This window comes from Chenopodium album, chromosome 2 (genome assembly GCF_948465745.1).
Source record: "Chenopodium album chromosome 2, dcCheAlbu1.1, whole genome shotgun sequence".
Classification (NCBI taxonomy): domain Eukaryota; kingdom Viridiplantae; phylum Streptophyta; class Magnoliopsida; order Caryophyllales; family Amaranthaceae; genus Chenopodium; species Chenopodium album.
Genome location: NC_137835.1, coordinates 9,941,679 through 9,958,781, shown reverse-complemented (window position 1 = coordinate 9,958,781; position 17,103 = coordinate 9,941,679). Strand labels below are relative to the sequence as shown.

Here is a 17,103-nt window from a genome sequence, read left to right as displayed (position 1 = left end):
AACCTTTTCTTTCGAGGGAAACATTATTGTAACCTAAAAAATAAAAAGCTTAAAAGAAAATAAGGATTGGGGCTTCCAGCGTTGAAATCCGATGGAAGCCCCTTTAAAATTGACAATGGAGGCTAGAGTTTAGGAGAGAGAAGAGAGAGAGGAGGCTAAGGTTTTTAATTTTTGAATTTATTTTATTTAATTAGTTTACAATCTAATATCATATAACTAATATATAAAGCTAAAGGCAACGAGATAGCGACACTTGGCGTTCTAATTTTTTGCCAAGTGTCACGCCATGTAGGACAGAGTTATATAGAATTCAATTTGTAGGATAAAAAAGTTAATTTAGAATTCTATTTTCAATTAAATTTGGATAGAATTTTAGGATAAAATTGTTAATTTAGAATTTTATAAATTATCATATAAATTTATTAGTATTTTTTTGGAGCAAAGGAATTAGCTCAAAATGCACCATATCCATTATTTATAATATATTCTAATCAATTAAAATAATATACTTTACAATCTAATATAATTTTATTACTATGTGTAGACCTGTCAATCGGGTCGGGTCACGAGTTATTTCGGACGGGGTCATTATTTCAGGTTACGGGTCAAAAAATGTTTTTCACCAATGTTATTATTATTAGTCATTACATGTCTATTATATAGTTTAAATCATCACAAAAACACATCAATTCCTAACTAATTTTGTATCAATGATATGTTTTAAAATTTGGCATATAGATTAAAAATTTATCTTAAAATTCAATAAACAACCCGGGCATTGCACGGGCACAAAATTAGTATATATATAAAGGGGAGTTTTTTCTCGAGTTTTTAGAGAGCCACGTAGGATTTAATTTTTTCAACGCGCCACGTAGGGTATAAACATTTAGTGGTAGCCAATTAAATATGAGATTATTAATTTCTTTTAGAATTAAATAATTTAACTGACACGTAAGCAAAATTGGTGAATCAGATAATCCAGTTTAAATTAATTAAATATAAAATATTATCTTTTAATATCTGGAATTTTATCTAAACATTTAACAATTTTTAGCACTTAAATATATATGTAAAAATATTATTTTAAAAAATTCAAACAAACCGTGCATCGCACGGGCTTTATCTAGTTGTGATTATTTTTTAATACATAATTGCTAATTTAATTAGTTGTAAAAGCACGGGACTTTAGCTAGGAGGCTAATATATCCAAGACGTTCTTAAAATTAAAAGGAAGTTAGAATGTACTCCAGCTTGATAACGGAGAAACCAAGTGAAAGAACAAATGCCGATTTTCCACCTATACTATGACTGGATGTTGCGAGTTTGTCGAGATCACCTTAGCTTCCACTCCGGTCTCAATTCATACATCAACTAAAAATAGAGCATTGGTCAGCACGCAAATGCCTCTTACGCTACCTCAATAGCACACTTGACAAAGGAATAAACATACTTCCTCCGTTCTGTTAATATTGCAATAAGGAGGAAATTACGCATCCCGAAACACCTTTTATATGCTAAATACTAACTTCGGTCCAAATTACTCGCAACTTTGGAATATTTTATATCTCACAAATAATACCCCAAAGTTGCGAGTAATTTGAACCGGAGGTAGTATCTATAATTGTGTAAGAGTAAAAATTATAAAAAGTTGATATTATGAAAGTATTTTATGAGACGAATCCAACAAGATCTCACTTGACTATATTTTGCTTAACGTATAACTCATACTATATGGTCAAACAGGAGTGATGAATAATGCAAAAAGTCCATTGTTGCAATATTAATAGAACGGATGAAGTAGTAGTATACATAAAGATTCACCTCCTATGCTTTAATTTATACCTTCTCCCATGTGAATTGGGCGGGTGACAAGCATGATTCACTTTAACAATGGGACATGTAGGCGATGTAGCCTAGTCTTTCTTGGCCGCACCCCCATTACTTGGTGCTCTAATACGTGAAGTTCAGATTGTATGGAGAAAATTCAAAGAAGTGGTATGAGAGTATGAGACTGATTAGTGATTCTAATGCAACATCATGTTTATCCATTATTAATGGATGATAATGATTTACTTAACGTTTTGTGGAGGTGTAAAACCATCCGTTACGTAAAATACAACTCCCTCGTTTTTGTTGTTTTTTTTTTTTTTTATTTTGTTTTTGTTTTTTTTTTTTTTTTTTTGAATTTGGATTTTACAAAATTTTAGGAGAGTAATATAATATTGTAAGAGGGGGACCATCCATAAAAGAGAAAGTATGTGAGAGATGATATTTTATTATTTTAGTGGGGACTATTGAACAGAGAGAAATGATAAAGAAGTTGAGTGGGGTTTAAAGTAAAGAGAGAAATGATAAAATATAGTACTTCCTCCGTTCTTTTTTATTGCATCATAAGGGGTTTCACGCTTGTCAATGCATTACTTTCACTATTAATATCTCTAATTATACTTTTGTGAAAATTATAAAAAAAATTGATATTTGAAAAGTAGATTTCAAGACGAATCTAACTAGATCCCACATGACTATATTTTTCCTAATAGATAAATCACAAAAGATGGTCAAATAAGATTTAGTGAATAGTGTAAAAGTCCTTATGGTGCAATAAAAGAAAAACGAATGAAGTATAAAGTTACCAAATATCAAAGTGATGTATTTAAAAAAAAAAAAACACCCCAAAAAGAAAAGTGATGCAAATAAAAAAAGCCGGAGGGAGTAATATGATGATGTGAATGTGTCCATGACAAGACCCATGAAATAAAGATCCAGAAAAAAAATTAAAAAATAAAATTAAAAAATAAAATAAAAATAAAAACAAACTTTATAATACGGAGTAAAAGAAATTGTTTGGTTTTGCCACCATATAAATTTTACTTCGTATAAAAGTTGAAGGCTATTATTTAGAATTTCCCAATTAAAATTGTTAGAATTAGATACTTGATGAAAAAAATTAATATCCAATGGTAAGACATTTCATATAGATATGACTAAGTTATCCCCTGCGATACTCGGTTGGAGTTAATCTTTCTTGTAATTTATATTTTGTTGTATTACATTGCATATAAAGTTTAAAATTGATATACAAATAATTTACATTTAAGGAAATTAAAATTTTGAAATCACGATCAAATATCAAACAATTTAGGTAGAGCCATCAATTCGGGTAAATGGGTCGGGTTAGTGTGAGTCGGGTCGTCTCGGGTTAGGTCAATACGGGTTAATGTCATAACATATACGGGTCGGGTTCGGGTTGGGTCATGCTTGAGTCGGGTCACATCGGGTCATACATCTTATCGGGTTTGGGTCGGGTTTAGGTCAGGTTAGTAAAAGGTCGGTTTACATTCGGGTCAGGTGAAAAATAGGTCGGGCTAAATTCGGGTCTTTACGGGTTTAAACGAGTTAGGGTCATTCTCGGGTTCGAGTCGGGTTCGGTTCAAGTCAATTATTTACGGGTTATAATCAGGTCGGGGCATTCTCAGGTTCAAGTCGGGTTTGGTTCAAGTCAATAATTTACGGGTTATAATCAAGTCGGGTCATTTCCATGTGAGGTCATTCTCAGGTTCGAGTCGGGTTCGGTTCAAGTCAATAATTTGCGGAATACATGTTTCGTCCTTGAAATTCGTCCCTAAAAACATGTTTTGAAACTAACCTCTTAAAATTCAAAGTGAAATATTAAAGGAATAGAGTCAAATTAGGATTCAATTTCCGTTCCAATACCAACATGAGATAACGATCTATACATATTGATTCAATAACAAGTCGGATTGAATTTGGATCGGGTCAATAACAAGTCGGGTTGATTCGGGACGGGTTTGTAACAGGTCGGGTTGAAATTCGAGTCGGGTTTGTAGCAGGTCAGGTTGAATTCGGGTCGGGTTAGAAGCAGGTCGGGTTAAATTTGGGTTTTGACGAGTTAAAATGGGTTTGGGTCAATTTCGGTTCAGGTCAATAATTTACGGGTTACATTCGGGTCGAGTCGTCTCTAGGTCGGTTAATGTTCGGCTTCGAATCTCAAATACTTGGGTCAACTCGGGTCTAGGGTTGGTTTCAGGTCGGGTTAGGTCGGGTTCGGGTCACTATTTTTTTCGGGTTCAGACGGTTAATAGGTCGGGTTAGGGTCGATATTTCGGCTCGGGTCAGCTTTTGACAACTCTAAATTTAGGTATGTGAAATTATTATTTAGGAGAAAAACTTACTTAATTGAAATTTCTATAGACAATTTTTGCATTGAAGTCAAAATTGTAGATTAAAAAAAATTAAAAAAAAAAATCATTAATAATTGATGACATCACACATAGAATTGGAGGGAAAATTTTTAATGTGAGAATGACACGTAAGATAGTTTGAGAGTTGATGATGTCAGCAACGTTTTGTTTTAGTAATAGTTAATAGATTATGCATCTTTTTCAGTTTTAACTCATCATTCAAACAAGCGTTAATGTTTTTCCATTTGTTGTCGTCCAGTGTATGTTGTCCTATTTGAGCTATAAGTTTGTTTACTCCTTTTGTTTATATGTGGGTATAGTCGTCTTTTTAAGTAACAGTGGAAGGGTACATGCGTCTTTTCATATAATAGTTGAGTATATGTAATTTTCTCACCAAACAGTAAATGCAAGTTGCAAACGGTAATTAGACAGCTCACCAAAAGTACTGAATAAATTAAATAACCACACTTTTTTTAAATATATTTACAAAAATGCCACCAGATTAACAAAAATTCGTTTATGTGGCTGATTAACTTGTATTTGCCCGTCCTATTCATTTGATTTTTAGTGATCTAAACTAATATGAATTTATTATTAGAACTTATTTTAATTATAAATTCAACTTTGATAACCCATAGCCATGATATACGAGTAAATTATTGTAATCGATACATATATATTATAATTGCATCACAAATAATGCACCACAAATCTTATCAGTTGACATTAATTTTGAGTGATTACAGCCCCCCAAAAAAAAAAAAAAAAAAAAAAAAAAATAATAATAATATAATTAACCACCCACATCTACGTATGCTTAAAAACTACATGCCATCATAAATTTAACAAATCAGGGTGTATCAAGCGAAGAAGCTAGTATATAAAATCATAAAGATCTTTTGTAGTAAAGAGTATGGAAGTTTGTACAATAATACAACAAAATGAAATCACACAATTCAATTCACAAATTATTTGAGTTGGTAGGCTAGCTTGTAATCGTTAGAAAGACAATTTTTAACATTATTGTTGCATAATTGACAAAATAAATACTACGGAGTACTAATTATTTTGTTACAATAAGGCAAAAGACAGCAACACGCAACACATACCATATAAGATATGACCATATCCATTAAACTTGCTCATAATTTCCTGGTAACCTAAAGTTGCCCTTATTTTGGACGTAAAGATTAGTAGGAGCCAAAGAAGGATTAGCCAAGATGGCTAAATACTCTCCTTCTTCATCTCCAAAATACGCGTCAAGGAAAGCCACCATAATCCCACCTAGTGTTCTTCTCATCGTACTTTTAAGACCACTCCCGGATTTACACACAAGTGACACAGCACTCGCAACCGGATCATACACGAAATCATTCAACATTTGCATATGACCATAGTCCGTGATCACAAAATGTGAACCTTCCTTGCACTCGTCGAAAAATTGTTGATGGCTCACCAAATTTGGGGCGCAAGGTTGTAGGAAGAAGTTGGATTGGTTACCATATCCAGTGCCAATTATTGTGACAGGAATCGATAAATTAAACGAGTTGGGCATGTACGTTAGAACGTATGGTTGTGTACGGTCATTTTTGCTAGACCCGGCAACCGGATCTATGCCAATAAGTGCTGAAATTTTGAGTGATAATTTTGTTTTGGAGAAACCTAGTGCAAGAGCAAATGCTGATTTTCCTCCTCTACTATGACCGGATATTGCTAGTTTGTATAGATCGCCTTCCACTCCTTCGTTGACACGTGTTTGTAACACGTCTTGTAGATTTGTTGGTAGCCAGTTTGCTATTGAAGCTGCCATTTCTATCTCATCTTCTTGACTAGGGAAGTAGATTATTGAGAAGAGCTGTGGAGTTTTACAAAAATAATAAAAAAAAAGGACAAAAAAGAAAAGAGATTATTTCCACATAATAGCTAAATAATGATCATTTACAAATGTTTAAATATGACCTTAAAGGCCTAAAAATAAATTTAAAAAAAATAAAACTTTTACATACTGAGTAATAAAATTACTAAGAGATAAAACATTCGGCTGAATATTCATTTTACTTCTAGGGTTATGCTTAGAATTAAGTGCATCTAAAGGTTTTTTCTTAAATTGTTTTTTATAATAGTTTAATAAATAAGCAAGGTCGTGGGAATTGTAGAAGTAGGTTTTCATATGATGAAATTTCATAATTTTCATTACATCCAAAACAATATACCAAGTAATGTTAAGATACAAATTCTTAAATGAACCTGGTTCACACTAATTTATTGTGGACCACTAACATTAGAGAAACTATATGATTGTTTTATTAATAAAAAAAAAAGTCACTATAATAAAATGAAGGTTACTATGTTGAAAATAAAAGTCATTTTGGTAATATATAGGCTATAAGAGGTTAATTTTTTTAATGAAATATTTTATAAGGTCAATATTAATAATAAAGGTCACTATGTTAAAATTAGGGTCATAACGTCGTACTTCAAGTTCACAAAAGTATTAAACGTTATACAACTTTTAATAAAGGTTACTATGTTAAAAATAAAGGTCACTATGTTCAATATAATGTCAGTTGCGTGTGTATAAAACTCGAGTCCACAATAATATTATTGTGAACCAGGTCCACGCAAGTATTTCTGATGTTAAGACGCATCTCCATATTGTCATATTGAACATTTGAACATGTTAGTTATAGGATATGCATGCAAAAACTATCTAAGCTAGTACATGTATTACACTCTTGACCTCCAAGATAATTAGTACATGTATTACACTCTTGACCTCCAAGATAATTAGTACGTAACCAATAATTAACAAAACCGTTATGAAAGTTTGTGAAGGAAGAAGTAATACATAGCTAGCTATGTAATAGTTTGTTACGTACCTTTGGAGCAACCACAATAAAGCCATGAGAAGCAAAATGTTGAAAGAGATCAGAATAATCTTCATTAGAAATAAGAGTTCCATGGATAAACAAGAGTACAGGATACGATCCCGGTTCTTGAGGTGAAACAACTAGCAAAGGCTCCGGAGCATAAAACTCCGATTTTCCCACCTTAATAGGTTTAGTTACCTCAAATTTTCCATTTTCAAAAATTGTAACATCTTCAGAAATGGAATAAGTATGATGAGAACTACTTCTTTCTAAGATTTTTGGCAAGATTTGTGCTTGTGAGTGGTAAATTGTGGCTAACACCCCTAGAATAATCAAAACTGTTAAGGCTGCCATATTTTTGAACTTTGAAAGAGTAAGAGTTGTACAACTTTGGGTTGTAACTTGTTAATTATTACGTGCATGAACTATCTTATTTATAAGTTTATAAGGTACTTAGGACTCTAGGACGGCTAAGAGTTTAGGACTCCTCTATTGATTGCATGGTAGAAAAGTACTCGTTGATTTTTACTTAAGAAAAGATCCCATTAACGATGGAATATCCTATTGTAAAAGACCATTTATGACGGGGTTTTCCGTCGTGAGCCTGTCCTAGAAGTTAGAAGACTATCGTAGAATGTTTGTTTGAGATTTTAGTTGAGACATAGTTGGCTTAGGTCTTTTATATGAACTTGAGTACAGTTTATGACAAACTAAAAAACTGTCATTTAAAATCTATAAATATTATTAAAGTAACAACCGCTGACATCATTACTTTTTTCAAATTGTATACGTGTTAGCTTTTCATTCATTTTTTTCCCGCATTAACTTTTTTTTTTAATCCAACTATTGATTGCAAAGTAGTTTAATACAATACATTTTAAACTTTTTAGTTTTCAATACTTTTTCTTTTAAAAATTTTAAGGAAAACAAATATCAATGTTTTATATATGTGATTACTCCATCTAATTACAAAGTTTGCAAAATTTTATTGTAGACATGAATTTTCTTTTGTTTATATTATTTTAATTTTATTGTTTGGTTTATGTTAATAATATCGTATGTAATACAAAGATTTTACCTATTTTAACTGATATGTATTTGAAGTTTACACAATTATAATTTTTTTTTATTATATCCGTGCATCGCACGGGAGTTAATCTAGTGTTATATTAGGAACATGATTTGAGCAGTGTCTTTAATTGGATGTCAAAAAAAAAAAAAAAAAAAAAGATTTCCAATCATAAATTCCCATATCTAATCCCAATCTCTATTCCACATACTCTCATTTCTATTTCCCACATACGAACGCTTTATAGTCAAATTCAAATGTATATTGTGTCAAAAAAAAAATAAAAAAAATCAAATGTATATTTAACAAATGTAAAATCAAGCCAAAGTAATTTACGAAATATTTTAATGGTATTCAGTAATAGCCCCCCACTTGATTTTGATTGGTGGATGTTGAATACCAAAGTGTTGAAATTGAAATACAAGTTGTTACGTTTGATCTAAACACGCTAGCTCCCAAAATCCAAAATAAGAGGAAGCATTATACTTGTACTCGTAACTGAGGCGGCTTTCTATTTTCTTTGAAGCTTCACTCCAATGCAATTACTATTTTCATCACAATCATTATTCATCAATACAAATTAAAGTGTATTTAATTTGACAAGCAAGCTATTTAAATTTATCATACCACTTTCTTCAATGTCTAACAATGCATATATATGGTGGCGCGTGTATGTAGCTATCCTTAAGGTGGCTCAATAGTACTATGTCACTACTAGCTTGGCTACAAAGCCTTAAGGTGGCAAATAAAGTAATAAATCAGACAACAATATACATGATATAGAATCTATATAAGCATTAGATGAATTTCCTAAAATGTTATGGACTTAAATACTTATGACAAAAACACTCGAAAATTAATGATGGATTATTGATGCGAGATTTTAGGTTAGCCTATGTATATAAGAGGGTTTAGGTTTACTAGAAAATTAATGATTGTTTATTGAGGAAAAATCATCAATAGGGTTAGTCTTATTTTGTAGGAAGTTAATAATTAAAATAATAATTTGTTTGAAGAGAGGAAAATGTTGTCTCTTTTATTATCTTGTTTTGCTCTTTATTTTATAGAACGTTTGTGGGTGAATTTTCAAATCGTTCCATTGCACAAATCCGTTATAACAAAATACTGGAATAATTTGTTATTCATAATCTTTCGTTTTCAACTTCTTATGAACCGGCTGCATCTACCATTTTTCTAACTTAGATGAAAATGGTTTTAGCTACATTCGTTTTTCTTTTCTTTTTTTTTTTTAAAAAAAAAAAGTTGTTACAATTACTAAAAATCACCTTTTTTTTTTTTTTTTTTTTTAAGGGTTAGAATTTAATTATCTGTAAACTATTAGTACATTAATATTATGTCTCCTTTTAGACCTCATTAAATTCTTCTGTGAAGTTCAATGATAGCAAGTCTAGTTTGTGACTAAGCACATGGTGTACTGTAGCAACATTTTTTACAAGAGTAATACTTAATCATTCATATGAGTAAAGATCGTTACCACATTTATAAGTAAAGATCAATTATCTTATTTTGTCCATAAGATTAACCCCAATTCATTATAAACAAACATCAACTAATTAATTACAAAAAAAAAGTAACCTTTTGTTATTTGAAAAACCCCAGTTATCACACTTGTTTATAATTGTAATCTCATTTTTTCATGGACTACGTAAAATCTATTATCATAACCATTAAGTCCATTATAACATTATTTAAACTTTCACCATCAAGCAATATATTTCATTGAAAGATAATATAAGTTGTTAACAATAGAGTGCCTTTTAATTACAACAAAAAAGATAGGGTGAGGCATACAAGAAAACACCATTAATTTAAGTATATGGTACTAATTTGAACTTTAAAAAAAAAAAAAATGTCTCTAGTAATTAAAATGAGAAAAAAAAATCATGGAATTTTTTTTTTTTAAAGGGATGTTAACCCAAGTTAGGTAGATTATAAAGATTCAATAATGATTAGGATTATTGCATTCATGCATGTATAAATCTATGAAAGGACAGAATTGGTTGCTTGTTCATGTGGAAAACATACATTGATAACTATTAATAAAAATAATAAGGGGTGATCCAACATTTTAAAGTGTGTATTCTATCACACCCTCTCATATGAAAGCCCTTTATGCTTGAAATGTGGATGTGACATAGGTTTTTTATACTTAGCGCGAACTATTCCACTTACTAGTGAGGGGTGGATGAGTAAAGCATATACTTATACGGATTACTCGTAGTATTTATTATACGGATTACTCGTAGTATGTATCTACTTGCATATACTTACTTTAACCAAAGTCATAAACCCAAATCTATGGTAAAGCAACATCACCTTTACATAATTTTTTTAGCCTCAATATATTTTCACTGCCTCTCAATAGTCAATACCAACTAATATGGTTTTAGGTAGTAATGGAATTATGTGACAGGTTTTTGAAAAACAAGCCAAAAAAGTAGGAAAGAAAATTCAATTTATAAATAAATTCAGAAGAGATTCAGATCATACCATTCATTTATGTAGCCATCAACATATTTGTAAGTTAAATGAGGGAGGATATAAAATCATACATTTAACAAATCCTTGCACCACGTTACACAATATACCTAAGAGTTCCAACACAAACAATACTGTACTTTAGAGGTGTCATGGATGGCCTGAATTCTGTGTTGTGTTTTGTATTAGCATTGATTGCAGTTCGCCTCCTCCGATCTTTTGCTAGGAAAAACAATGAAAAGAAACTGCCACCAGGGCCACCGCCTCTACCCATCTTCGGGAACCTCTTTAGCCTCGGCTCCATGCCACATGTCTCCTTGACAAAACTTGCCAAAGAATATGGCCCATTGATGATGCTGCAGCTCGGCCAAGTGCCTACAGTGATCATTTCTTCAGCTGCCGTGGCAAAAGAGGCCCTTCAAAAGAATGATGTGTGCTTCTCCAGCCGCCATATTCTTGATGCTGTTCGTGCACTCAACCACCATGAAAATTCAGTGGCTTGGTTGCCAGCAGGTTCAGCATCATCTGAATGGAGAAATTTACGAAAAATCTGTAATTCCCATGTTTTCTCTGCCAGCAGACTGGGTGCTAGCCAAAGCCTTCGAAGAAATAAGATCAATGATCTTATTTCCTATGTTGAGAAGAGCAGCGATGATGGTACAGCAGTAAACATCAGCCAAGCAGCATTCACTACTACCCTCAATTTGTTGTCAAATACTTTTTTTTCAGTTGATATGGGTGATCCCAATTCTGAAATTGCTCGTGAATTTCGAGAGACAATACGAGGCCTGATGGAAGAAGTTGGGAAACCCAACTTTGCAGACTATTTTCCCTTCCTGCAAAAGATCGACCTACAGGGTATCAGACGGCGTACAAGTATTCACTTTGGAAAGCTGATAGATTTTTTCAAGATTATGATCAACCAAAGGTTGCAAGGGGAAAGGCCGTCAAGATCAATTGAAGGCAACGATGTTTTAGACGCACTGTTAGGCATTAATCATGAGAAAAATGAGAAAATTGAACTTTCAATCATACCTTATCTTCTACTGGTAGTCATCTGCTGTATCTCTCTTGAAAAAATTTATTGAGATGTTTTTGTTGCGTTAAAAAAAAATTGACATCTCTTCTCTGCAGGACTTATTTTCAGCAGGAACTGACACAACATCAACCACCCTAGAATGGGCAATGGCAGAATTGTTGCACAACCCAGGAAAGCTGAAGAAAGCACAAATGGAGCTCCAAGAAATCATTGGAAAGGGAAATTCATTAGCAGAAACTGACACTCCTCGGCTTCCATACTTGCAGGCCATTGTCAAGGAAACCTTGAGAATGCACCCACCAGTGCCACTTCTGCTGCCTAAAAAAGCCGATGCAGATGTGCAGCTCTTCGGCTTTAATGTCCCCAAAAATGCACAAGTACTGATAAATGCATGGGCCATTGGGAGAGATCCAACCTTGTGGGAAAATCCCACTTTATTTGAGCCAGAGCGATTTATGGGATCAAATATTGATTTCAAGGGCCATGATTTTGAGCTGATTCCATTTGGTGCTGGCCGTCGTATCTGTCCTGGGTTGCCATTGGCTAATAGGATGATCCCTTTGATGCTGGGATCACTAATTCATGGTTTTGATTGGAAGCTAGAAAATGGGATTTCACCAGATGAGATGGATATGGAGGAGTCATTTGGGCTCACCGTTGAGAAAGCTCAGCGACTTTGTGCCATTCCAGTTCGTATCTGAATTGCAACCCTACAAACCTACAATCACACTTATCAAAGAATTGAGCAAAAAAATAGAGATGTTGAAGCAATAGCTCTTCTTAAAGCATAGTCACACAGTTCTCAACTATACTAATATACTTCGTAGACTTTCGTTGTACCCTACAGTAAGCGTGCTTAGCCTGAAGACTTTTATATAGTAACTCAAACCACTCTGTATATAATGAAATTTGCATTTTGTTCTGACACTACAAAAGAATGATATTTGAAAATAAGGGATCTTGGGATCCCCGACATGTAATCCTATTTTATGATGTATCAAATTGAGGGAGAACATGCTTAGCCAAGAGAAAGAGAAATAAACCTACAAAATCAATAAAGACAAATGAATCCAAGATTTCCATATCTGATTTAGGTTCCATAATTCTATATGCTTGCTTTTTTTAATGGGGCATAAATGCATAATACATGATACATATTATTTTTACATCAGTCTGCTACTGCCAAACAGCAAGTGGCCAATGTTGATAACTGGCATGTTTAGCAATAAAATAACTTATGCTTTCAATATAATTTTTTTTCTCTCACAAGTGTAAGCAACAAGAGAGGCCTTCTACCAAAAATCTACACCAAGCAAACAATCTAAACACTGAAAGACCCATGGATTACCTGAATTTAGTGCTGTTCCTAGCATCAACATGGATTACAATCCACCTTCTCCTCTCAGTAGTAAAGAAGGTCAATGAAACAAACCGAAAAAATCTTCCACCAGGTCCAACCTCTGTACCCATCTTAGGGAACCTGTTTAGCCTTGGCATCAAACCGCATATCTCCTTGACTGAACTTGCCAAGACATATGGTCCTCTCATGACTCTGCAGCTTGGTCGTGTGCCAACAGTGATAATTTCTTCAGCAGCAATGGCCAAAGAAGCCCTTCAGAAGAATGACATTTCCTTCTCTAACCGGATGGTTGTTGATGGTGTCCGTGCACTTGGCCATCATGAAAAATCAATAGTCTGGTTGCCAGTAGCACCTCAATGGAGAAACCTCCGCAAAATCTGCAACACACATGTTTTCTCTTCCAGCAGACTCGATGCTAGCCAAAGCCTTCGAAGAAATAAGGTGAAAGACCATCTTAAATTTGTGGAGAAAAGCAGTCAACTTGATGAGGCAGTGGATATCGGCCAAGCAGCTTTCACCACTACCTTAAATTTGTTAGCAAGCACCTTTTTTTCAGTGGATTTAGGTGACCCCAGCTCTGACTTTGCTCGTAAATTTAAAAAAACAACACGAGATATGATAGAGGACTTAGGAAAACCGAACATTGCAGATTATTTCCCAATACTTCAGTCGATAGATCCACAAGGCATCAGGCGTCGTACGGGTGTTCATTTTGGGAATATAATGGGCCTATTTAAGACAATGATTGACGAACGATTGCAGGAAAAGCAGTCATTAAGCTCAACTAAAGGCACTGATGTTCTGGATTCATTGCTAGAAGTCAATCAGGAGAAAACTATGGAAATTGAACCGTCAAACATTCCAAACCTCTTGCTAGTACGTCATCTGATTTTCCTTTTTCATCCCTTCAACAAAAAATTGCAGTCACCTTTTCTTTGGCTTTCTCCAAACAATGAATGTTATATTTTTTACAGGACCTATTTGCTGGAGGGACTGACACAACATCGAGCACCCTCGAATGGGCTATGGCAGAGCTACTCCACAATCCAGAGAAACTGAAGAAAGCAAAAGCAGAGCTCTATGAAATCATTGGACAAGGAAACCAAATACAGGAGCCTGATATTGTCCGGCTGCCGTACTTACAAGCAGTTTTAAAAGAGACCTTCAGACTGCACCCAGCTGTGCCCTTTCTGATACCCAGAAAAGTAGATTCAGATGTGAAACTTTCCTCCTTTACAGTGCCTAAAAACGCACAAGTGTTGATCAATGTATGGGCAATTGGGAGAGATCCAGATGTGTGGGAGAACCCAAATTCATTTGAGCCAGAAAGGTTTCTGGGATCACAGATTGATATTAAGGGTCATGATTTTGAGCTGATTCCATTTGGAGCTGGCCGTCGAATCTGTCCTGGATTGCCATTGGCAATTCGGATGCTTCATCTGATGTTGGGGTCACTGGTAAATGGGTTTGACTGGAAGGTGGAAGGTGAAATTTCACCCGAAATGATGGATATGGAGGAGAAATTTGGGATCACCCTGCAGAAAGCTCAGCGACTTCATGCTATACCTGTACGTGTCTGAAAATTGCCATATCATTCCAGTTTGCATTGTACAAGTATTCAAGTAATAAAGTGTGTGCAACCATGAACCTGCCACAGAAAAGAGTCAATATCATGAATTAATTTTAGCAGGAGTTAAAGATTTTCCGAATTTCAAAGTATCAAGAACATTACTTTAAATCAATATCATTGTTGTAAAATAAACACTGAGTTGTAGATTTCTGAAGTCCAAGTGTTGTGAATATCACTACTTCAATTTAAAGTGGATTTGATAAACCATCAAATTTAAAAACACTTAGTACTCAATATTGTCATTCAATTTTTCTTTTTTTAACAATACAGTCATATGAAATAGAAAAGAAACAGGATATTATCTGAAGGGAAAAAAACATGATAATTGAACAGAATTTTGTATGATTAACTTATTCACTATCATAGTTCTTACACTATAACAAATAAAATCACAACAAAAGATACAGATTAAACGCAAGAAAATTAGAAATATTTGATTACCTGAGCATTGTGCAGCATGTATGATTCACTTATCTACTAACATAGTTCTAACACTATAACAAATAAAATACACAACAAAAGATGCAGACTGAGCTCAGGAAAATTAGAAATCTATGGATTACCTGAGCATTGTGTGGCATCTTCATATACAAGAAAAGGCAGTGCTCCATTATCGCATTGATATTGTTTATGCCCTCAAGACGGATATAGGGCTACTGGAGAATCGTTGAAATCAGACCACCAAAACTCCCTTATCTATTACTAGTACATAGGTAATTAGGTAGTAATTCCTCATGCTAGAGGTTGTGATGAACTTGTATCTCTTGTTCCTTTTCCCCAAAGCTTGATATCTTAGGCGGAAATTGATCTCCTTTAATGAAATTCTCGCAGCTTGATTTCAAAAAAAAAAAAAAAAAAAAAAAAATAGTAATTCCACTGTTGCTTCTCATTGTCTGTCAGGTTCAGTGTGTCATTTCATCGAGCACATTACATTCACTAATTCAAAACCTTGATATCATACTTTTAATTTTTTAAATCAGATTATGAGGCAATTCAACATACACTTCTCTCCAATAATCATAAACCATAGATACCTATTCATACAAAACAATCTTTTTTAAAAAATCAGATTCTTTAAGGCGTTTCATCAAAAACACTTGAATGCATTATTCCAAAACTTGACCTTTTAAATTTATTCCGGATTCTTTGAGGCATTTCATCAAACACTTTATCTGCACCAATCCAGATTATTTACAGTATTATTATTAGAGGCATTTGATCAAATTTTCTATTGGATTCTTTGACACATTTCATCAAACACTTAATCTGCACTAATCCAAAAACCCTTTTCTTCTCAAATTCTTTGTGGCAATTTATCAAACACTTTATCAGCACTAACCCAGAAACTTGATATCTCTCTTACAGATACAACATCAAGCACCCTAAAATAGTAAAATGGGTAATGGAGGAATTACTCCGCAACCCATAAATCTGTGTTGGATTGCCATTGGTTAATTGGATGATTCTGGAATCAATTGTTTTGGGTTTGATTGAAACCTAATCCATTTTCTTTTTTGTGGAAGTTTTAGCAGAAAAAATTGTTACGAGTAAAAAAGTATAAAGGGTAAAGAATTTAGCAAATTAGACATGAAGGTCATGTTACGGGTTGGCTTATATGGACTAACTATAAATTACTCGCAAGTAAAACAAAAACTCCAAAAACACATTTTATATGTAGGTGGGCTTATATGGACTATTTTTTTTTTTTTTTTAATCGTAAATTACTCTCTCTGTCCCATAATACGTTGTACAGTCAAATATTGCACACATGTCAATACACTAATTTGACTTTATTATTATACAAATAAATATTAATGAAAATTATTTTAAAAATTATATTATGAAACTTTATATTTAAACATATTTTATGATAAAATATATTTTTATTATGTAGTTAAAAATTATGGCCAAACCTAATGTGTGAATGGTGGAAAAAAAGTCCGACGTCTCATATATTATGGGACGGAGGGAGTAAAGGCTTGGACAAGTAAAAAAAAACTCGAAAAACGCGTTTTGTATGCGACTGATCACATGATTTGATCATTTTAAAAGATTAATGTAATTCCTATAACATTGACCGAGTTGCTACTGTAATTCTAATTGAGTTACCCTAATAGACCGATGGAATATATCATTTAACACTGACCGAGTAATTCCTATAATAGTAACAAAGTAACTCCAACCCCAGATGGCGTGCTACTCCCAAATTTGAGATACTAATTTCTGTTTTTTAAACAAAAAAATAAGTATAATACAAAGTTTTAATGCTTATATATTTCAAAACATAATAATTTACATTTGTTTTGATTTTTGATATTCAAGCATACTTCGTACTCTATAATTTATGAGATCTTTGATTTTTGATATTCAAGCATACTTCGTACTCTATAATTTATGAGATCTTGGTCCTGTTTGACGGTAGCGTTTTAAGTGG

At 33.2% G+C, this 17,103-nt stretch overlaps 3 protein-coding genes across 3 annotated transcripts; 2 read left to right on the top strand and 1 right to left on the bottom strand.

Moving 5' to 3' along the window:
• Nucleotides 1-5,274: 5,274 nt before the first annotated feature.
• On the bottom strand, nucleotides 5,275-7,486 carry LOC145582750 (chlorophyllase type 0-like). Its single transcript, XM_081639762.1, has 2 exons — nucleotides 7,082-7,486; nucleotides 5,275-6,057 (listed from the first exon to the last, which is right to left on the bottom strand). The coding sequence occupies exons 1-2, from the start codon at nucleotides 7,424-7,426 to the stop codon at nucleotides 5,335-5,337; spliced, it is 1,068 nt and encodes a 355-aa protein (XP_081495888.1). The 5' UTR covers nucleotides 7,427-7,486; the 3' UTR covers nucleotides 5,275-5,334.
• A 3,145-nt stretch (nucleotides 7,487-10,631) lies between these two features.
• Nucleotides 10,632-12,837, top strand: LOC145582740 (geraniol 8-hydroxylase-like). Its single transcript, XM_081639751.1, has 2 exons — nucleotides 10,632-11,689; nucleotides 11,775-12,837. Exons 1-2 carry the CDS (start codon nucleotides 10,793-10,795, stop codon nucleotides 12,378-12,380), a joined length of 1,503 nt encoding a protein of 500 aa, XP_081495877.1. The 5' UTR covers nucleotides 10,632-10,792; the 3' UTR covers nucleotides 12,381-12,837.
• A 181-nt stretch (nucleotides 12,838-13,018) lies between these two features.
• Nucleotides 13,019-14,979, top strand: LOC145582733 (geraniol 8-hydroxylase-like). Its single transcript, XM_081639738.1, has 2 exons — nucleotides 13,019-13,915; nucleotides 14,014-14,979. Exons 1-2 carry the CDS (start codon nucleotides 13,019-13,021, stop codon nucleotides 14,617-14,619), a joined length of 1,503 nt encoding a protein of 500 aa, XP_081495864.1. The 3' UTR covers nucleotides 14,620-14,979.
• Nucleotides 14,980-17,103: the final 2,124 nt, after the last annotated feature.

What these genes read in the sequence shown, in the direction of transcription:
- LOC145582750 (XM_081639762.1), bottom strand. Translation starts at nt 7,426, where the DNA reads ATGGCAGCCTTAACAGTTTTGATTATTCTAGGGGTGTTAGCCACAATT. An exon ending in TTATTGTGGTTGCTCCAAAG is followed by an intron (nt 6,058 to 7,081) that starts GTACGTAACAAA and finishes AAAACTCCACAG; the next exon opens with CTCTTCTCAATAATCTACTT.
- LOC145582740 (XM_081639751.1), top strand. Translation starts at nt 10,793, where the DNA reads ATGGATGGCCTGAATTCTGTGTTGTGTTTTGTATTAGCATTGATTGCA. An exon ending in TCATACCTTATCTTCTACTG is followed by an intron (nt 11,690 to 11,774) that starts GTAGTCATCTGC and finishes TCTTCTCTGCAG; the next exon opens with GACTTATTTTCAGCAGGAAC.
- LOC145582733 (XM_081639738.1), top strand. Translation starts at nt 13,019, where the DNA reads ATGGATTACCTGAATTTAGTGCTGTTCCTAGCATCAACATGGATTACA. An exon ending in ACATTCCAAACCTCTTGCTA is followed by an intron (nt 13,916 to 14,013) that starts GTACGTCATCTG and finishes TATTTTTTACAG; the next exon opens with GACCTATTTGCTGGAGGGAC.